We start from the raw sequence: 22,866 nt of genomic DNA, 5'->3' as shown, positions 1-22,866 counted from the left end.
ATCTACAGCGACTTTACTTCCAAGTGCACTTCCAGTGCAAAGTGGATTTTCCTTTAGTAAATAACCACCAGTGTGTAAATGCCACCATGGCTGCCAATGTAAACCTTATGTTGGTGGCAGCAATAGGGTTAAAGCAAGCATAGGTTGAGCATCATTTAAATACATATTTCAACCATACCACAGCAGAAAATGAAAAAATGCTAAAAAGTATTTGCATATGTTAAAGGTATGAAAACCTTGTTAAATATAAACAGGTATGGGCCTGTTTATAAAGAAGATCATGTGACTTTCACAAGCATTCAGTGATGGAGAACCAATTCCTCATATTTAAAACAAATGCACCTGAATGGTTCTCTGTCGGAGAAGGTTTATAAAACACATCCTCTGCTTTAGAACTAGACCCCTTAAACTTTTACACATTATAATAAAGAGTTTTTGCACTGAATACTCTTAATAGTCTTTGCTTTAGTTTCACACCAAAAGCTAAATAAAATAAGTAGGTATCTATGTATGCAGTAAGGGTAGACAGATATTACAATGTGTTTTTGTTGCCAATGATTATACAGTGATTCTTATTCAATGGCATAATCCTGTTTTCCCAAAATATTTTATTTATTTGAGATTGTCTCTAGAATTAACAGAGTGAAGGGAATTAGGCAACCTGTAGATTTTTCAAATACATTGATTAAAACAATGTACCTAAATTAACAGAAATGTTCAATTTACTTTTACAACAGCTATTAAAATGAACACTTCAAAGAATTTTAAGGGGTAAATGGTTTCATAGACTCGTTTAGGGAAACAAAACAGACAGCAGAGAATATTAAAGGGGGATATATTTATATTCTAATGTTCATCATTTTCACATGCTTTAAGGTTATTCTTAACTAATTTTCAAAAAAAAATGGTTATTACAAAACTTAATGGTTCATGCTTTAATTAACCAGATGCTTCTACATTGACATAATGGACCTTTGAGAGTACCATTATGTGTGGTGTTATGAAGGGAGGTGTAAAATAAATTCTCAAACCCAGAAACCAAGTAGCTAAGAAAGTGGGATGTATCCCTTCTTTCATAACCAGAAGACAGCATATAGCTAATAAATTATGTTGTATTTAGCCTTGAAAAAATGGCTGGTTGCTATATAATATATTATACAATTTACTAAGCCAAATTTTTGCAATGAGGTTTGCCACGGGTTGCCTAAACCCCTCTGACTCAATGTATTAATAACCTTACAAAAATACATTCTTAAAAGAAATATAAAAAATATGCAATGTGAAAGTGGATGAATAATACATAAAGATTCCACTGCAAATTTCTAGCAAATTTCAGTAAACTCTGAACAACACTTTTGGAAAAAAGTATGTGCTTTGCATCTAGTTTCACACTGCAAATGAACAGCAACATGAATGCATTATTTATATGATATAATCACACACATGAATACCTTAAGCTTCTGCTCATCTTTGGGTTCTGGAAGACTAGCGATTTTCTTCTCAATATCATCCAAACATTTCAATAAATCATCAGATTGTCTTTTGTATTGATACCACTGATGGGAAATCTCTGAAGCCTTTTTCCTTCTTTGTGATCTCAAATCCTAGTTATGATATGAATAACAAAGATCATTTATGTACACGTCCAGTCATATCTGAAAGTCAACAGAGCTTTGCAGTTTTCTATATTCTGAAATTCAGTCTTTCACTCATAGCCATAACAATTTGAACTCACTTTTATAGATAACATTAATCTGTGCACAAGCCCAGGCTCTAACCCTTCATGTAACAGAGTACATGGAGTGACAGAGATCATTTTCCTCTGTACAAAGGAACTCATTAATCAAAAGCTGTTACGTATTAATGTGGCTGCTGCAGTCATAACTCAGAATAAAGTCAGTGAAAGTTGTGCACATAAATAAAAGCTTTATTAAAATGTAAACGAGTTAGATGAATCACCCTCCTATATTCATCTATAATTTTCTTAGCTGCCTGGGTGGAAATTTTATTTACAGTCAATTTATGTTGTTACTAAAATATGCAAATCATTATGAATTGAAATTTACATATAATGTATCTCTTTTCAGAATGTGTGTATACATTCCCAAAACTTTGAATAGCAGACTTTTGGGAAGATCTAAAAAAAAATTAAGCTTGGGCAGCTACAGACAAGTTCCTTGTTTATAGACCACCAATAGAATTTTTTAAACCCCATGAAACCAGACTGGCCCCTTCCCCTTTAACATACATTCTTCAGCCTAGGCCAGGAGTTGTTGGCACCAATATATTAAAACTGGTAGACTTTATGGTTATTTTAAGGCATATAACACATTAAGGGGTTAAGCTATAACTTGGGATTAGTTTGATAAAGTTATGTTTCTCATAAACAAATGTCATAATTTTTTTTGCATCTCAGTAATACCAATAGCATCCAGTGCCTTTCAGCCACTTCCTATCTACATGCACTTATTCCAACAGGGCTATATGTCATTGTTCAAGTTAATCTTCCTAGTGGTAACCGCAGTGAACCATGTTTGCACAATATGTCAGCACAGCCCTTTAGAGTTTCCACTAGAAGTACATGTGACATGATGACAATAGAGTAGGGAAATTGAAAGAAAGAGACAGAGGGCTGTCACCCCTTAACATGAAGTTTAAAAAAAAGTTTTTTCATGGAAGGATTACAAGGCACAATTATAATTAAATCTGCAGATTTGAAAATATTGAGAATGACTTTAAATTTACATTTGTAACAATAAAGGGTGTCAGCTCCCAGCCAATTCCACCAATATGTGAAACATTACAGGTTAGCTCTCCCCATGCTGCTACCAATATGTAAAAATAGTGCTCTCAGTCTCACCCTGATTTTACAGCTTGCAAGACCACAACCCAAGTTCCAGGAGACTGATAGTGACTGACACAAGTTTTGGTTAACTAGGGAACTAACCTGTAACCGTTTACAAACCAAAACAGTTGCCACCATGAACCATTCACAATATCTGGAATAACAATTATGACTTTTAAGAATGTCTACAATACATACTGTCAAGGTGGGCAAGGATATTTTAAAAATTGAAATATAATAGGATTTTTTTCTACAGCTTACCTGTAAAATCCTTTTCTTGGACTACATCATGGGACACAGAGCAGTTATAGTAATTACAATCTAGGTTATAAGCCACCTATAGGTGAATGGACACTGGTACACCTAAAAGACAGGAAGTACCCCTCTATATAACCCCTCCCATAGCGGAAGTACCTCAGTTTTGTAGCAAAGCAATGAATATCCCAGTAAAGAGAGGAGGGATCTCTGTGTCCCACGATGAAGTCCAAAGCAATGCCCCTGAGGGGAGGGAGACACATACAAAGCAGACCACAATTAGACATGAGGACCTATACTGCTGCCTGCAGCACACTGCACCCAAATGTAGCATCCTCTTGCCACATTACATCCATATGATAAAATTTAGTAAACGTATGTGCTGACGAAGTTGCGGCTATGCAATCTGAGCCATAGAGGCTTGATGAGCGTGCACTCTTACCCAAAATGGTGGAACTCTTCTTTTCAATCCTTAAGCCTGTATTATACATTGGCAAATTCACTGTGAAATAGCCAATTTTGATGCTGCCTCACCCTTCCTGGGTCCTTCTGGCAGTACAAAGAGTAGGTCTTCTGCTCTCACCATATTGAGAGAATGCAACAATCTCTCTTCCGCAGAATGGGGTTCTGGGAAAGAGGAAGGCAGAGTGACAGCTTGGTTCAGGTGAAAGCTGGGTACCACCTTAGGCAGAAGAGCTGGATAAGGATGCAATACCACCTTGTCCTAATGAACAATCAAAAATGGCTTTTTACAAGAAAAAGCTGCCAACTCTGACACTCTCCTTGCTGAGGTCACTGTGACCAAAACAAAGAAAATCCTTGTTAAAAGGATCAGGGGAATATGTCAAATAGGCTTAAAGGGCTGTCTCTGCAAAACCATCAAGACTAGATTTAAATACTAGGGATACAAGAGCGGCCTAACTGGTGGAGTTATACAAACTACCCCTTGTATAAAGGCCCAGACCAAGGAATGCAAAGCAATTAGTCTATGAAAAAGTAACGATAAGGCAGAGATCTGAGCCTTAATTGTGCTTAAAGCCAGCTTCATTTCTACCCCTAACTGCAAGAAGGCAAGAATTCTACCTATGACATACTTTCAGGGATGACATTCTTTGGCCTCACACCAAGAAATATAGGGCTTCCAAATTCAATAATAAATAGCCCTAGAAGCTGGTTTCCTTGCATTTATCAGGATAGTCACCACTGACCCAGAAAGCCCTCAATCTTTTAAAATCTGGGCCTTAATAGCCAAACCGTTAAATTTAGTGATTATAAGGCAGAATGGAATAAGGGTCCTTGCGAGAGCAATTCTGGCCAGAGTGGAAGGGACCATGGTTTTCCCACAGGCCAAATTTACAATTTCCATGTACCAGGACCTTAGTCAGAGAAGGACTTTGGCTGCCCATGCTCACTTTGCTATTGTGCGCATACACAGCGGATCAGCGCTCCAGCACACGCCCGTGCATGGCCTGATGGTGCAGCGTGCACGTGTGTGCAATGGTACATGGATGTGCGTAATGGCGAATGGGTGTGTGTCATGGCGTACGAGTGTGCGACATGACGCACACGTTATGGCATGGCTATTTTAGAAGGCTCTGGAGTCCAAACGGGTTGCTGTTGTCAGCTTCTGGTTTGTGCCTGTTCCTGCCGTTTTGCCTGATTACCTGTTTTGACCCAGACCGTCCCTGACTACTTTGCCCTCATCCTCGATTCGACCCTCAGCTTGCTTAACGGACTTCTCCTGATCTGCCTTATGGACTCTCTTGATTGATTACCTGGATTTGACCCTTGACCTGCCTTACAGACTTTATTTCCTGATTATACAGATCTGACCTTTGGCCTGCTTCACGGACTTGCTATTCTGTTGCCTGATCTTGTTATTTCCCAGACTGTTTACTACCACACACGGGATCATCAGCCAGTTCCTGATCTCCAGTAACTTAATGCTCAGCTCCTCAGCCTCTTCAGGATCCTACACCTGCTGGTGGCCAGTGCTCCTGCGTGCCACCCACTCCCTGTACCACCTCCGGGGGACAGGGTGCACGTAATTGCAAGGGCTAACCATTCTCGGCATCTCGGCCTCAGTAAGTACTTGTTGTGACACCTTCTGGGCCACACTGGGGCTACCATTATTACTGGTTTCCCTTCCTCCCTAATCCTGCACAGAAGTCTCAATAGAAGCTGAACTGGAGAGAATGCATATATCTGCAAAAACTGGTCCCAAAGAATCACTAACACATCTGTTCCAAATGCAAGCAGATCCCTTGCCCTTGACACAAACCTGTCCAACTTCTTGTTGAACCTGGATGCTAACAAATCTATGTCCGGGTACCTATCATTTGGCAAATGGTTGAAAATATCTCGGGATGTAGGGAGCTGATGGCTCAAGAAGTTTGCCTGACAATTCCTCATTCCTGGAATGAAGATACATGACAAATATCTTGCTGACAGGAAAGATGCATGTTTCTCTGCCCATGTCAGGATATGGTCCGCCTCCTTCTGGGGCGCCTGACTCCTGGTACCCCCTTGGTGGTTGATGTAAGTGACATCTGTGGCATTGTCCGATTGGATTCTGATAGGACAACCCTGCAACCTGACAGTCCATGACACTAGAGCCAGACGAGCTGCCGGAATCTCTAGGATATTGATGGGCAAAGTTTTCTCAATTCTTGACCACTTCCCTTGGACAGTGAATTCCTCCAGAACCACTCCTCAGCCTGAGAGTCTGGCATCCATTTTCACCACTATCCAAGACACTGGCAGGAAGGATTTGCCCTTCTGAAAGTCTCAGGCTACCAACCACCAATTGAGACTCTGCAGCACCATTGGGGACAGATACATCTGACAATGTAAAGCTTGGATCTTCTTGTTCCAAGCAGACAGAATACTGTTTTGCAATGGTCTTGAGTAGAATTGGGTGTAGGGATTTGCCTCAAAGCTACAATCTTCCCTAGAAACCTCATACAAAGGCGAATTGAAGTTCCTGTCTTCCTCTTGATCACATGGACAAGATTTCTTATGGCACTGACTTTCGTCTGAGGCAAAAATACCCTTTCTTGGATTGTGTCTATAATCAGACCCAAATATTCCAGTCTTTGCACTGGCTGTAAGGCTGATTTCTGCAGGGTGAGAATCCAACCCAGGTGTTCCAAATACTAAACCGTGCTGGACACATTCCAGTCTAGTCCTGCTGATCCATAAGCAATAAGTCATTTAGGTATGCCATTATTGATATACCCTGGACTCTTAGTCTTGCTCATACCGGAGCCAGAATTTTTGTGAACACCCAGGGAGCAGTGGCTAACCCAAAGGGTAGGGTTAGGAACTGAAAATTAAACCCCTCTACCTTGAATCGCAGAAACTTCTGGCGAGAGAGGTAAATTGGCACATGTAGATATGCATCCTTAATGTCTATTGATGCTAGAAATTCTCCTCCTCTCAGAGGGGACACGACTGACCGGATTGACTGCATCCGAAAAGAACACATATTTGGAAATCGATTCAGACCTCTGAGATCTAGAATAGGTCTCATATCTCCATTTGGTTATGGCACCGTCAAAATATTTGAATACAAACCCATGGACCGCTCCTCTATCGATACCTTTATAATTACACCTTGTGACCCTATCTCGTCCAGTGCCTGGAATAAGGATCTTCTTTTTAACAGGTCTCTGGGAACATTTGACCTTAGAAATTGAGATGGTGGGATTTTCTAGAACTCTAGTTTGTAGCATAGCAATACTGTGGAATCTGTCCGGCATCCTTTTCATCCAGGCCTCTGAGAATTGCAGGAGCCTTCCCCCCCACCCAAATCAGTAGGGGCACTCTTTCATGAGGAGGCCTTAGAATCCTGTTTGCAGGCTTCTGAACCCAGGGCTTTTTCTGTCCCTGTCCTTGCCTCTGAGGCTAATCTCTTGAACCAGACAGCGGAGGCCATCAAAACTGCCTGGAGGTTGAGGCACCCAGTTCCAGGGAACTAGAATGCTTAAATGAAGTTTGCCTATTCCTTCTTTTTACAGGTTAAAATGCACTATTACCACCTGAAATTTTTTGCATATAATTATCTTATAAGTAAAAAAAAGGGCCTTCGTACTATTGAAAAATATGTCACAAAAAGGCAGGAAAATTAACACTCAAATAAACAAGTGATAATAAAAGTGAAGTATACACAGAAATTAACACAAAAACTAAATGTGTATTCAAAGTGTATAAATTACAAATTAAAGGTGCTAATGTAAATAAACCTGCTGCTAAACCTATTTGTGTTCACAAAACAGACATCTTACACAATGGTGTATTAGCCTCCTGATGAAGTCACGTGGTGACGTAACGCATAGGGAGTGGCTGGAAGTGGATGTAGATTGGATACCGGAAGTGAAGTGAGAAGGTGAATAGAATGCCACACTTTGTATTTTTTTTAAACTATCAGCATGTATTTGGAGTGTGGGAGAAAACTAGAGTTTCTGGAGGAAACCCACACAGGCACAGGGAGAACATGCAAACTCCAGGCAGATGTTGTGGTCAGGATTTGAACTAGCAACCCTATTGATGCTAGGAGAGAGTGCTAACCACTACACCACTGTGTACATACTACAATACTGGAGACATTCCTTTTCTTCCTTCCATCCTTTGGTGGTTTTTATGACAATTGGAGCACATAGGGTCCAGACACACAGACAATATAGAATCTCAGTATTTGGTGGATGATACCCAGAGAATTTCTTAAAGACGGAGATGCTCTAGTGGAGGATGGAGGAATAGAAGGTCAAAGGCTGCCGATATGGTGTTGATGCTGGTTATATACAGATTTGAGGTGAGAGTTCTGTGAGCTCATTTTCTACTGGTTATACAATACAGATGGGATTGGAGATTAGGATTTGACATATTGGAGAAGTGGTCACTTTATTGATATATTAACCTACATCTGTATATGGACTCCTGTCATTTTTATATATTTAATTTCATACTCTCCAAACAAGCATTCCCTATGAAAGGGAAAACCTGCCAATAGCTTGTTGCAAGGCAATTCTGCTGACCAATTATTTAACCAAAGAATTCTGTGCATATGCACAGCCAAGAGAGCAAAGCGAGACACCCGCTGAATAGAATCCTTAAGCACATCAACTGCTAAGCATAAGGCCCTCGGCAGGTCCACCAACTTGCGAGCAGCTTCCCCTTCAGCAGGAACACTTTTAATGATTCTTTTAAACTGGTCCTTCAAGAACTGACCAATTCCTATAGCTGCTACTGCAGGTTGTGCTGTTGAACCAAGTATGGAAAAAGAAGCTCTAAGTAAAGATTTTGGCTTTTTATCAGCCGGACAGATTAAGTTCCTATTCACAGAGGAAATAGTGACATCAACTGCTGGCAAACTCCATATTTTTGTGAATTTCTCCTCTATTTGGTACAGAAGTGAAAACCTTCTGGGAGGGATAAAAACTCTATCTGGATGATCGATCCCAATCTGCATACACTAACTGCTCCAGCAGCGGTTGCAAAGGGAAAGCATGTAAACTTTGCAAAGGCCGCAAAAAACCTAAAGAGGAAAAAGGCTTCAGAAAACTCTACTGGGGATCATTTGAATTCAGAATGCACCAAGTCCGTAAGGAGTTGAACTAACAATCTTTGAGATTGAGGGGCTGAAAAAGATTCCTCAGAGATTGATTCCTCGGAAGAGGAGTCATCTGCTTGACCATCTTTCCAGTTATCCAGCAGTACCTCTATATCCTCTTCCCATTCCTGTTCCAATACTGGAAGGTCAGGAGATCTTTCAAACTTTTTTCCCAGTTTGGGAGACAGATGTGATCATGCCAACTATTGTGCCTTCCAAATCTGCTAATGCTGATGCCAAATCGTCTTTATTGATGTATGTAGTGGCTGAAGCATTGGAAGTAGCCACTATACCTGACAGCCATAATGGCTCAGATTGGCCAGTCGCCTCTGGCCTCTCAGGGGAGGACAGTGCTGTGGAAGCACGACTAGGATCCTCAGACCCTGGCATCGGTGCCCTTGCAGCATAAAATTAGCTTTTAACAAGACTACTCATGACCCACCCTCGAAATATGTCTTCCTAAGAAGAAGTTATTTATCTCACTGGCCCTTCCTAAAAATGTTTGCAATGGTCTTCAATATTTAAATAATCATTATTAACCTAATTTAATCACAACAGGGGTTATGAATTATGTATATATTTTAGCTCAGAGAGGACATGTTAATTATGTATCCTACTGCTTTCTAAGACATTTACTATATGCCATTAAGCCTGTCTCTAAAGAGAAACACTGAAACAAAGAAGCATATCGACTTAATGGGGTTGATTTACTGAAACTTGAGAGTGCAAAATCTGGTGCAGCTCTGCATAGAAATAAATAAGCTTCCAGGATGTTTTGTCAAAGTTTAATTGAGCAAGCTCAAGTTAGAATCTGATTGGCTGCCATGCACAGCTGCACCAGATTTTGCACTTTCAAGTTTTAGTAAATACACCCCAATGCCTGCTAAACTATTTACAATATATCTTGATAAGTATTATAATCCAGGTCTGGATAAAAAGGCTGTGATGGAGTATGCAATAGACCTCACCGGTAGATCCCTACTAAATTAGTGGTGAGTGGTTAGGATTGTTATTGCATAATTGTTAATACACCATTTTAATAGAATATGGGGGGTCCAGTTCTGTTGATTTCGTTTGGGAGATGCCCAGACTTTGTCATTGTCACAACATTAAAATGTTAAGTATTACATGAGTTTTTGTTATTTGGTTTACTATTTTAAAGTGATACTAAACAATGACGTGTCAGTTGTCATAATTAATTCACATAAATCATATATATCATGCCACTGTATTTAATTTTTGCTTTTTAAATCATCTAAGTACCTTATTCCTGCAGCTCTGTTATGTGGTCACATAATCTTTTCACGTTCTTTGGCATTTGCAGGAAAAGTTTTTGGGAGGGGCTTCTATTACTCTGCTGATTTATGCTCTCTACAATATGAGTCTGTGTCTGGCCATCCCTGATTGGTGCTGTGCCATTCACATGACAAAAAAACTGTTTCTGAAGAGCAATTCAAATTAGATAATAAATATCAAATAACTGCTTAACAGTTACCAATAAATCCATATTGAACCTGAAATGTGTCATTTTTGTGCCTTAATATGTTGTAGGTTTAGGCGGAGTAAATGATGATTCACACAAGCTTTTCTTTTACTTTATAGATATTAGCAAAGACATTAACCACTTGCCTACAGGGCACTTTTATGCTCTTCCTGCACTGGTCAATTTTCAGCCTTCAGCACTGTCACAATTTGAATGACAAATGCACAGTCATGCTACACTGTAACCATGTGATATTTTATAATTTTATTCACACAAATAGAGCTTTCTTTTAGTGGTATTTAATCACTGCTGTTTTTTTTTTAATTCTTTACAAAAAAAGACTGAATAGTTTTAAAAAAAAATTGTCTTAATTTCTGTCAGTAAATTTTGTAAATAAGTAATTTTTCTTCTTCACTGATGTGCGCTGATGAGGCAGCAGTGATACTGATAGGCTGCACTAATGGGCACTGATGATGTGGCACTTATAGGCACTAATGAGGCTGCACTTATGGGCACTGATGAGAAGACACTAAAATGCCACACTGATATGTTCCACTGAATGAACACTGATAGGCGGCACTGATTGGTGGCACTGGTGGGCACTGATAGACAGCATGGATAGGCAGCACTGATGGGCACTAATGGTCAGCAGTGATGGGCAACAATGCTAGGGGGAACTGATAGCCAGCACTGACTGGCATCACTGATGGGCAGTGAATGGTGGCACATGTGGGCACTGATTTCTGGCACTGGCGGGCACTGGGTGGCACCAATTGCTAGCACTAGTGTGCATGGATTGCTGGCACTGGTTGAACTTTTTTTAATTAGGGCAATGATGATCAGTTCTCTGATTATATGTCTTGATGTCCCCTGCGAGGAGATGCCATTGACCGGTTCTCCTCGCCACACACTCTGTCAGTGTGAAACAATGAGTAACGATTACCAGAATTGGACACAGCCAATCACATGATCAAAGAGTAACAGCCACGGCTCTTTACAGAGATTGGGCTCACGCCGTGTCCTAGCAACATAGCGAGGCCATAATCACCATGCTGGAGCAGCCATTCTGGGACGACGTCATATAGCTTAGTGAAAGGCTCAGAGAGACATCTTTATATACATGTGATACCATGTAATCTCAGCCAGCCAATATGACAACATTTGTAAGGAGAATATCTTTCTGTAATGTGATGAGATAACATGATAGGAGTGCCAGTGGGTGTATACTTAAGTTGGCCAGTAGACCCAAATAAATTAATACATCCACAGATGATTTCCATGAGCTCCTACATTTATTATTGATCTGATCTATAACTCTTTTTAAAAATCTTAAACAATTACGTTTTATTTTTCTAATGTTTCTTTATTTGCATTTTCACAGATTTTCTTTCATGCGTAGTTCCTCATGAACATATTTTTTAAAGATAATGTAAGCTAAACATTGCATAATCAACAATTAAAATTATTTTTAATTTCAGCATTTCAGTCAATTTTTCTGTACTTTTGCAAATAAAAACATTAAAAATGATGCCCTAAAAGATATATAGTTAATATATAGTAAATAATCTTATCAAATAAATAAGGTACTAAATAAAACTAGAAAAATGTAAAAATGCAGACGAAATATTTTAGTAGTTTAGTAGTGATTTACACGCGGACTATGTTTTCTCTTATTGTCTAAACATAAAAAGATATATGAAATTAAGTTAGATAACTGAAATTCATCTGCAGCAAAGTTTTTCAAAATATGACAGGGCTCATTTTAATAATAATAATAATAATAACAATCATTACCACCATAATCCCCTAATATTGAAATTACAGTATAATTATTCGGCCTCATGCACACTGGATGTTAAAATAACGTGATAAAAATGTTTGTAGCTTTGCAACATTTTTTTTATGTTTTTGCAATAGCATTTATTAGCAGTTTTCCGCATTAGCATTTTTTAGCTTTTTTAATTTTTCAGTTGATCAAAAATGTTCAAAAATGCTGATGAGCGTTTGTCGGCGTTTATCAGCGTTTATGTGCGTTTATGTGCGTTTATGTGCGTTTAACATTTTTAAGCATTTTTTTGTGGTCAGAAAAACAGCTCCTGAAATTTTAGGGCGTACAGACAACAGCTCATCAACTCCACTGCTGATAAACATTCAAAAATGTTCATGTGTGCATGGACACATGGGATAACATAGAGGGGAGTTTATAGGCTGTTAAAAAAGACCAAACGACCAAACTCCCAAAAATTAGGCACTCTTTCAGCTTCTCCTGTCAGCTGTGGGTTAATGAGTCTTCTTATACTCTCAGCTGCTCCCTTTAGATGCAGGTTAATGAGTCTGGTCTATCACCCCCTGGCTGGGTTGGTCACTGTGCTTGTGATAGCATCAGCTTCCTGGTTCCCTGTCTGTTTTCTTGCCTGACTCAGATCTGCTATTATTTTGGATTCCCTTTTTACTGACCTTGCCATGTACCCAGATTACTTTTTGAATTGCCTTCTGAAGTGATCTTGGACTGCTTATTTGATAATGATTTCTTGCTATCTGCCTGACCCTGAAACCATCTATTGGATTACACTTATTTACTACCTGCCCTGCCATTGGAATGTTTTCCTTTTTTTTTTTTTAACCTCCGGGTTACCTTGTTAATCTTTATTATTTCCCAGCATACTTTTCATTGGAAATCTATTTCATTTCATTTTTCATTGGATTTTTCATTTCAATGTATGGAGAAAAAGGTCTATGAATAGTTGACTGACAATGCATTTTGAAGGTTATGAACACATTTCCCTTTTATTAGTGGTTAGACTTATTGTGCAAGTGAAATCTGAGACGCTGGTTGATTCTGAATTTTTAATCCTTTGTAAAATGTAGTTATAAGCTTGCTCAGTTATGTTGTTTGGCAGTCCAGTGGTAAGATTAGACACGTGCAATTTGGATCGGTCCAAATGTAAATTTGGACAAATGTTGGTTATTCGGAGATTCGGATGTATCCAAATCTCCAAATGAAACAGTAACGAGTTTCAATTAAATGTGTTTAATTTTGTTTCATTGATTTGTTTTCTAATGAATTCCACATTTTTGGAACAATTTCTAATTTGGATCGTTCTAAAAATGATGGACCAATTAGAACTTTGTGTGAAGAATAGCTGGTTGTTATGGAGCAGGTCGAGAAGTCACCATGTCCTTAACAACTGGTGACTCATTAGCTGCATTCGGCTGTCCTGCTGGGAGATGAAATGTAAACAAAAGAATGTCGGCAATAGCAAATTCTGTGTCCCCCCCAATCCATACCAGGTCCTAGGGTTCTGTTATGGATTTAAAAATGTAAAGCACACTGCCCTCATAAAACAAAACTAAGTAAATAGCACAAACAGAATAGTAATATGTCCTCCACAATAAGTCCTCCTAACTTGTACAAATAATCCCAATAAAGCATTGTATCTTGCAAACACAGAATGTATGGGGCTACCAAACCATATGGTATGGAAGTATTTTGCGATTTGGTGATTAGGTGATTTGTAAAAGTAGAGCTTTTTTGCATGTTTCTGTGTGTTTGGCAGCCCATTGTTCATTTCAATGAGCTGCCACAACCTGAATGCGCTAGAAGGTGTGGGAACATTCACGTTTCAGTGTTAACCAGTCCTAAGTGTACATTTAATTTAAAAGTTAAAATGAGAAAAACCTTCAAAAGTTAAACAGTTGTTTTAAACACCTTTAAATCCTACAAACTTTCAAAAAGATCACTTTCGTGGCAGATCCACATGCCCTGGAGAAAGGACATAGACATTACTTACAGCACTGATATACACATTGTAAATTCTCTGGGTATACCAGCATGCTGCACACACACATGCATAAGTATTCATCTGGTGACTGCATTGTTCTCATAATATTGTACAATTCATAGTTGAGCATACATGATTTGTCTGTTTTGGCTGAGTGTAAAACATCATATGACTAATTAGACGATCCATAGAGAAGCAAGTAAAAAGGGCACTTTAAGGTAAAAACATTATAGAACACAATTCAATATAAGTCTCTCTGATTTTCTTAAAATAATCAATATTCCTTTGAGTTTTTATCTGTCAAGGGTGAGTGGCTTTATTGAGTAACAAAAAATGAAAATCAATGACCTTACTTCTTGAAAACACAACCAATAATGAAGTGCCCTATAGGAGAGATTTAAAGGACATTTTGTGGTAATTAGAGGTAATGCTAAATCTCAGGCTGTGGCATGTCTAGTTTCTGGGGAGAATTACTAAAACAAATCTATTGGTGTTAACGGCATTCAACATTCCTGTACATTGGTATCCCATAATAACAATTCATACAAATAACATTATCAAGAAAGTATTTGAAGTGACAATATAAAGTCATTCAGAAGCTGTTATCTGAAAATTGTGCTTGGTATACTGCTCTTTTTTTTACTCTAATACCAATTAAAGTAGAACTATAGGCAAAACTTTTTTTTTTTCATTTTGGATAGATCAATGGAGGGTTATAACCCCTGTCAGATTTTTTTTTTTTGCCATCTGTGTCCCAATGCAGACATTTATCTTAACTTCCTTTCCCATAGCCAAACAGGAAGTGAATGGAAATCCCTGCAGATTAGGGGAATTCCTTGGGGTCCCCGCGGTCACCAGTCTCTATTGAAAGATTTCCCCTCTATTACTTTTCTGAAGACAACCCAAAATTTGCAATTTTATTTTACTTACACCTTCAATGATAATGGTAAACAGGACAAATAGAGAGTGTGAATCTCTCTAACAGGGGTGCAGACAGCAATACAAACCGACAAGTGCTCTAATCCACTCTATCCAAAACTACACAAGTTTTGCCCTTAGTTATACTTTAGTAAGAGCTTATTTATTTTTTAAAGAATAATTGTTGTAGTTTTCCCATAACCATTCCAACTTATGGAATAATTAAACCATTAACTGTTCAGACATGCATGTATATAAGCAAAATTATTTAGCAAAAGAGCATCTAAAATGTATGAAAAATGTATTTATTTTTACAAAAAAAATTTAAATATACAGATATATGTTCAGATAATAACATAGTTCAGTGATATTCAGTGATAATTCAGTGAATAATTCAGTGATAATTTTAAAAACTAGTATGACACTACTTACAGTATATACACTATATTACCTTTACACGCACATGAACTTTAATGATAGTCTTAGTTCATAGTTCAATATTGAGTTGGCCCACCCTTTGCAGTTATAACAGCTTCATTAGCTTCATCTCTTCTGGGAAGGCTGTCCACAAGGTTTAGGAATGTGTCTATGGGGATGTTCGACCATTCTTCCAGAAACGCATTTGTGAGATCAGGCACTGATGTGGATGAGAAGGCCTGGCTCGCAGTCTCCGCTCTAATTTATCACAAAGGTGTTCTTGGTTCTTAGGTTGAGGTCAGGACTCAGTGCAGGCCAGTCAAGTTCCTTCTCCCCAAACATATCCATGTCTTAATGGACCTTGCTTTGTCCACTGGTGCAGAGTCATGTTGGAACAGGAGTGGGCCATCCCCAAATTGTTCCCACAAAGTTGGGAGAATGAAATTGTCCAAAATGTCTAGATATGCTGATGCCTTAAGAATTCCCTTTACTGGAACTAAGGGGCCAAGCCCATTCCCTGAAAAACAACCCCTCACCATAATCCCCCCTCCACCAAATGATTTGGACCAGTGCACAAATCAAGACATGGATTAGTGAGTTTGGAGTGGAGGAACCTTAGTCCTGACCTTAGAGCAGAGACTGTGAGCCAGGTCTTCTCGTCCACATTAGTGCCTGACACAAATGCGCTTCTGGAAGAATGGTCAAACATTCCCATAAACACACAACTAAACCTTGTGGACAGCCTTCCCAGAAGAGTTGAAGCTGTTATAGCTGCAAAGGGTGGGCCAACTCAATATTGAACCCTACAAACTAAGACTGGGATGCCATTAAAGTTCATGTACATGTAAAGGCAGGCTTCCCAATACTTTTGGTAATATAGTGTATATTAGATGTTTAAAGTAAATGTACTGTAAATCCAATCACTAAAGTCCATGTGACACTAAGAGGATGTATTATGTGCAACCACAAATTCATTCTCTATTTTTAGCACTTTTAGTATGCTGCAAAGATTTGCCGGGTAGGTCTGAGATTGAATTCAGGCAACTCATAGAAAGTGTCAGTTTTTTGTACTGTGTTTCCTTTAAAGTGTATCTAAACCCAAGACTAAAGTGTAATAAGTTCCAACTTACTAAACCTTAAAGTGGTTCTGCACCTAAAAAAAAAATATTAAAAGCCAGCAGCTACTAATATTGCAGCTGATGACTTTTAATAAAATCACACTTACCTGTCCCAGGGTCCAGCGATGTCAGCGGCAGATGACGAGCGATCGCTCGTCTCGCTGCGGCCCCCGCCGCCATCCTCTATCAGGGAATCGGGAAGTGAAGCATTGCGGCTTCACTGCCCGGTTCCCTACTGCGCATGCGCGAGTCTCCCTGCACGTCTCTTCTGGTCCACGCTGTGTCCTGGGAACTGTGTGTTTCCCAGAACACAATGGGGGGCGGGGAGGCGTCTGCGTGGGTTTGCGGTGGTCTGTCCCAGAAGTGGGTGCAGATACCTGGATTATCCAGGTAACTGTACCCCCTCCCCCTGAAAGGTGCCGATTATGGCACCGAAGGGGGGGAGGGATCAGATTAGCGGAACTTCCCCTTTAGGGTGGAGAACCGCTTTAAATTTGGTGGATGCACTCAATTATTTTAGGCTTTCTTACTTTATTTTCACCTAGCGATCCAGCCTGTAAGTCTGTTATTTTTCAACATCCTTTAACTTATCATGCTGTCAATCAAAGGTAGCAATTAGGGATGAGCTGAATGTACCTATGTCTGGTTTGGAGCACGTTCATTAAAACATTACTGAAGTTCAAGCGCTGAATCCAAACCCAGTGAATTCAATAGGAGCTGCAATAGCTGTGCTGTGTAGAAGAGCTATGTAAATCTCAGAACTGAATGGACAGAAACACAAATCATACTGTTCTGATATATGTACAGTATTTCATCTGTGTGGTTGGCTGTTTTCCTGGTGTTTAACTATAATAACGTCTGTAATTTTATGTTACAGTATGTATCTATGTATGTATCTATGTATATTTATTGTCAGACATCAGATTTGCTTTTTACCTTACTAAAGTATAGTAAACAATTAAGACAATAATAATATGTATTGCTAATATTATGATGACTCTTAGATATCACTGTTGCCATGCAGCTATGGGGTTCTGGGTCTGGTTTCCAACAGGGAGATTCTCCCTTGTTAAACTGGATTCTCTTGCTTGCTATCATTATCCCAAACATACCAGCAGGTTAACCGGTGTTTACCTCAATAGTCCCTAAAGTGTATGTTTGTGGTTGAACAAACTGCAATAGAGAAATGAACTGTAAAAGTCTTCAGGGCAGGGGATCTTGTGAATGAATGTAAAGTTCTCTGCAAAAAGTAGCATGAATAAAGTACAAAATACATGTTTACATTTATAAACTATTTTCATTATATTTATTCAAGTTTCTTACAAGAATGTACATAGGTTCAATTTTGTAGACATACCTTGAGAGTGTTAAATTTATCTTGCAATAGTTGCTGTTTTAGTTTGATTTCTTCCCTATTTTTATCATCTGATATTTTTAGCTGAAGGTTATTCCCTCTTTTCAGCAGTTCTTTCACTTGGCCATCGTTTTCTTCACTCTAAGGGATAGGAAGAGTGGGCAGAAACAATGATTACAAAATCATGACTTTAAAATTGGACAGATCATTGGTCAAAGGTTGTATAGCTTTATATGTAACATTAGAATTGAGAATAATTTGCTAGGCCCTGCTATAGGTAGGATGATTTACTAAAAGAGTAGAAAGCTCACTTTGTCTAGTGAAACTGAATACAGGAATGTCAGGTTCCTGTAAAAATGTGAGCACAGAAGAAACCTTCCTGGGCTCTGTGGTGTTCAGAACTTTTACCATCACACATTAAAAGCGCAAGGTCACTTTAAGCTATAGATAGAAGTAAAGGAAAACTGACATTTTCCTACCCCCCCCCCCCCCCCACTTCCCCGCCAATACTCACCTTTTGCTACACCCCTTCACTAATCTGTTTCTCTGTTGAAATCCTTAGAAAATCCCCTCTCTCCAGATGTAGAGGAGCATTGGACCTCCTCCCAGGATTTAATTTTTAGACCTGAGTGACAAATCACCAAATCACCAAGCCTTAACACACTGTCACGCTGGAGGGGAGGTTAACTCTGTATATGTTCTGATACTATTCAACATAAAAATTACACAGGGTTAGCACTCTAATGGAGCCAAGAAATGACTGGTGAGTGTGGGAACAATCAGTATCAGTGGGTGGCTATAAGACTCCCTGATGAAGTCATGAGATGTGATGTAATGTGTAGGGTGTGGCCAGAGCAGATAGCGGACCAGAAGTGACATGAGAGGCAATAGTGGCTGTGTTTTTACAATTCCAGTGCAGTTTTAACATGTCTTTGATGTAAGTGTGAATTTGTCTTTTAATAAATGGTGATATTTTAAAACTATTTTACACTATGGGAGGCATATTGTCTATTTTATTCTAATACAGTACATGGGCCTGTGTGGCCAGTGGTATCCCAGGGGTGCAAACTCTCTAGTCAAGTGTAGAGGATACATAAGAGGAGGATTCTCCATGGGAGGATAACCAGATATATACTTGAACCCCTGTTTTGAGGCTTTTACCCTATGGGAGTAAGGTGAAAGTTCTGTGAGCACTGAGGTGACTGGTGGAAGCACAAAGGTTCACTGTCCATATGCCAGGAAGAACAGAGCATTATGTGGATTATCTAACAGCACTGAAGCATTTTCTCAGTCACTTTGCAGCTTTATTTTGCTTAGTGATGCACTTTGGACTCACATCACGTTTATTTGTTCACAGTTGTTTTTAATATTTCATGTGATCTTTGAACAACCTATTTGCCATGTATTCACACAGGAACTGTGCAATACCACCAATATTTTAATACTAATTTCTAGTATGTGTAGTTGTGAACACAATTAGGTGTTGCGGCAATTCCTTTCTTTGCAATTGTTTTTGTTTTTTAACATTTATCAGCAATATTTTATTTAGCACTATATTAGTATCACCAGGTTGTGCAGAGGATAACACTTAGTTAGGGTTATAGGAACAGTTGGAACTTTGCCTTGAAAAGATTTTCTGAGCTCAAGGGGTAATGAGGTTTATCTTTAAACAGGAGATGGGTTTATGTGTTATAATTAGGTAACTGTTAAGGTTTTTTTGTATCAGTGTTAGGGTAGGGTATTGTTTTTCAAATGTTTGTTTTATTGGTTGGGAATAGATTAGCCCCTTCGCAACCAACCGCCACAGTCATACTGCAGCAGGTTGGCTCCCCTGGGTGAACTGCCGTAGTCATACATCAGCTCTCCTTTTGACCACTAGGGGGAGCATGTGTGACACTGGAGCCAATGTGCATGCCTGTTGGTCGCGATGACTGCCGGGCACCCACGATCGCTCCGCAATGTAAACAATGTAAACAGACAGATCTCCATGCTGTCAGGGGTGAGGAGAGTGATCTGTTGTTCATACCAAGTATGAACAATGATCGGTCTCCTCACCCAGGCAGTCCCATCCATCACACTTAAAATCACTCCCTAGGTAACACAGTTAACCCCTTGATCACCCCCTATTGTTAACCCATTCCCTGCCAGTGACATTTACACAGTAATGAGTGTATTTTATAGCACTGATTGCTGTGTAAATGCTAATGGTCCCAAAATGTGTCAAAAGTGTCAGATCTGCACCATAATGTTACAGTCCCGATAAAAATCACTGATCACTGCCATTACTAGTAAAAAATAATAATAATAAAAATGCCATAAATTGTTCCCCTATTTTGTAGATGCTATAACTTTTGCGCAAACCAATTAATATACGCTTATTGTGATTTTTATTACCAAAAATATGTAGAAGAATACATATCAGCCTAAACTGAGGGATTTTTTTTTAAATTGGGGATATTTATTACAGCAACAATTACAAAATATTGATTTTTTTTCAAAATTGATGCTTTTTTTTTGTTTATAGTGCAAAAAATAAAAACCACAGAGATGACCAAATACCACCAAAAGAAAGCTCTATTTGTGGGAAAAAAGGGCATTTGTCCTGTACCCAGTTTTGTTTGGATGCAACATCGTACGATTGCGCAATTGTCAGTTAAATCAACGCAGTGCCATATCGCAAAAACTGGCCTGGTCATTGAGCATCCAAATCTTCCAGGGCTGAAGTGGTTAAGGCCTTATTCATGTGAATGCAGTGCGTTAGCTCACTTTCATTACAATGTGATAAACTGTACATTAAAGAATGTTGCATTAGAGTGGCCCATTAATTTAAATGTTCTCCCCCTTGAACAACCTATTTCACATTTTTTCACATGGGAACTGTGCAATATCACCAATATTTTAATACATTTCTAGTACATGTAGTTGTGAACACAAGTAGGTGTTGCAGCAATTCCTTTCTTTGCAATTGTGTTTTTTTTTAACATTTATCAGAAATATTTTATTTAGCACTTAACTTAGTATCACCAGGTAGCGCAAGGGATAACACTTAGTTATGGTAAAAAGAACAGTTGTAAATTTGCCTTGAAAAGATTCTCTGTGCTTAAGGGAAAACGGGCTTTATCTTTAAGCAGGAGGGATGGGTTTATGTGTTATAATTAGGCTTGCTATGGGGGCACTCAGCAATGGTGAGGGGCCAAGAGCACCATCGGGGACATGAGGAGAGGGGGATCAAAACCACTGCACAGAGCAGGTAAGTATGACATTTTTTATTATTTATTTTTTAAATCCTTTACAAACGCTTTAAGCTTCAGTGTTAGAAGGTATTCGAGTTTGAAGTTATTTTAGATGGTATTCGATTGATTATTAGAGTTTTTTTACTAAATTAAAGATAAGCTAACACAAAGGTTGTATGTATGAATGGCTAAGTATAGGTTTGCTTTGTTTATATCCCTCAAAGGCAGGCTAGTATCCTGGGATTTTGTGAACAGTAGCCTTGAACAGCTTTTCTTTTGGGTTTGCCCTTTAAAGGATTTAAAAAGTTAATATAGGCCAGATTATGAAGAAAAGCTGAATATAGCACAGCTTGTTAAGACTTATACTACATATATCTTATTTGCCATTCTGTGTCATGCTGTTCAAAAGTATCAGTCTCAAATACTTTACCGTATCTTTATTGAAGTCTTCTTCAGTGAGATTCACTCCAAGTTGAATTTCAGCCTCCAGTGGTTCAAGCAATTTCTGGATATCAGAATGAAACTGTTCCAGCTCTTTGGAAGAAACTATAGGCTGTACAACAATAAGGCATGTATAAAAAAATTAGAGAGATCGAATATACACTGAAGTACATGTAAGACACATTATTCAAATAATTTGTTCAGACCTCTGTTGTAGTCTTCAAGGAGTTTACACAATTTACTGAGCACAGAGTTATCTATGTGTATCATGATTCCGAATAATGTATTAAAGCACATTACATACAAGAATATGTTTATATATTATGTGTAAAAAAGTAATTTAAGTGATCAGTCATTTGCTGTATATATGCACTTTTTGTGATTTCCCTACGAGTGCTTCATAAGAACATTCTCACGTGATTATTATTTTGATAAAATAGCTAAAATGCATTTGAATCCATCAAGTCACCTATTCTTTCAGTAATATATAAAATGCAGAAACTAAAACTTTAAAATACATGGTTGCATTAAGGTAGATCACATGTACAATATTGAAATCTATAACTAATACCCTATAAATTAATAATTAACCTCAGTGGGCCTTGATGCCGAGAGACTGCATATTTATGTTCCTAAATGTAAATAAACCTGTGCCTAGACCACGCACCCCTGTGCACTCCCGACACAGTAACCAGCACCTAATGGAAAGAAAGTAGAATCCGGAGCTTTTTCCTCATGTGACCCCTGTGACAGCCAATCAAGGCAGTCATATGACCATAAACCTCTCCCCGCCTTCCAGCGTCAGAAACCCCTTAAAGTGATGGAAGGCACCAGCGTTAAGAGGTTAATAATGCAACCTGCATAGCAATATACATTTCTGAAATGCAAAGTGTAGCTCTTGTCATACACAGCTATTCGAAGAACAGCTTAAAGCTATTGTGTCTACATGTCATGTACAAGTGACATTTTCAATATTTAAATTAGGCCATGATTTACTAAACAGTGAAGTAGGCTGGGCAGGATTACTGCATAGCCATCATAACCAGGATCTAGGGCAGCAATCAGCTAAGTGTGGGGCTGAATCACTAGCAGAGTAGGCCTACAAATTATCTTGCTATTCTTGCTGTTGGTTTTACAAGTACAGAGTGGTCTCGGAATGTTTTGTGGAACAATTACATCTGATCTTGTTAGTGTAATATTAAGGCTGGTCAGTCCACTGGGGTAACGGGGAACACTCCAAAGGAGCTTGCTTATTAAGACAGCAAGTATAAACTCAAATCTTGAAGCAATGGGTAGTCAGGTGATGTAAAATAATCTTGTTTTCCTCTTAAAAACTGAATCATGTACAGAGAAATTGAAACAAATATATGTCTACTCCTTCACAAGTTTGAATGTTTAAAGTGACCACA

General features: G+C 38.7%; 1 protein-coding gene across 5 annotated transcripts in view; it reads right to left on the bottom strand.

Moving 5' to 3' along the window:
- DMD (dystrophin) overlaps nucleotides 1-22,866 on the bottom strand; it is a 3,436,004-nt gene that overhangs the window by 1,819,637 nt on the left and 1,593,501 nt on the right. For all 5 annotated transcript variants that reach the window (XM_077482558.1, XM_077482560.1, XM_077482557.1 and 2 more), the window contains 3 exons: nucleotides 21,447-21,569; nucleotides 17,787-17,924; nucleotides 1,452-1,604 (listed from right to left, as the gene is read on the bottom strand). In XM_077482558.1, the coding sequence (XP_077338684.1) occupies nucleotides 1,452-1,604; nucleotides 17,787-17,924; nucleotides 21,447-21,569 (414 nt within the window). The remainder of the gene's footprint in view (nucleotides 1-1,451; nucleotides 1,605-17,786; nucleotides 17,925-21,446; nucleotides 21,570-22,866) is intronic.

The sequence above is a fragment of the Lithobates pipiens genome, unplaced genomic scaffold, assembly GCF_037356315.1.
Source record: "Lithobates pipiens isolate NorthernLeopardFrog02 unplaced genomic scaffold, aLitPip1_a1.2 Scaffold_16, whole genome shotgun sequence".
Taxonomy (NCBI): domain Eukaryota; kingdom Metazoa; phylum Chordata; class Amphibia; order Anura; family Ranidae; genus Lithobates; species Lithobates pipiens.
The sequence above is the reverse complement of the archived record's forward strand: the minus strand, read 5'-3'. Positions and strand labels throughout refer to the sequence as shown.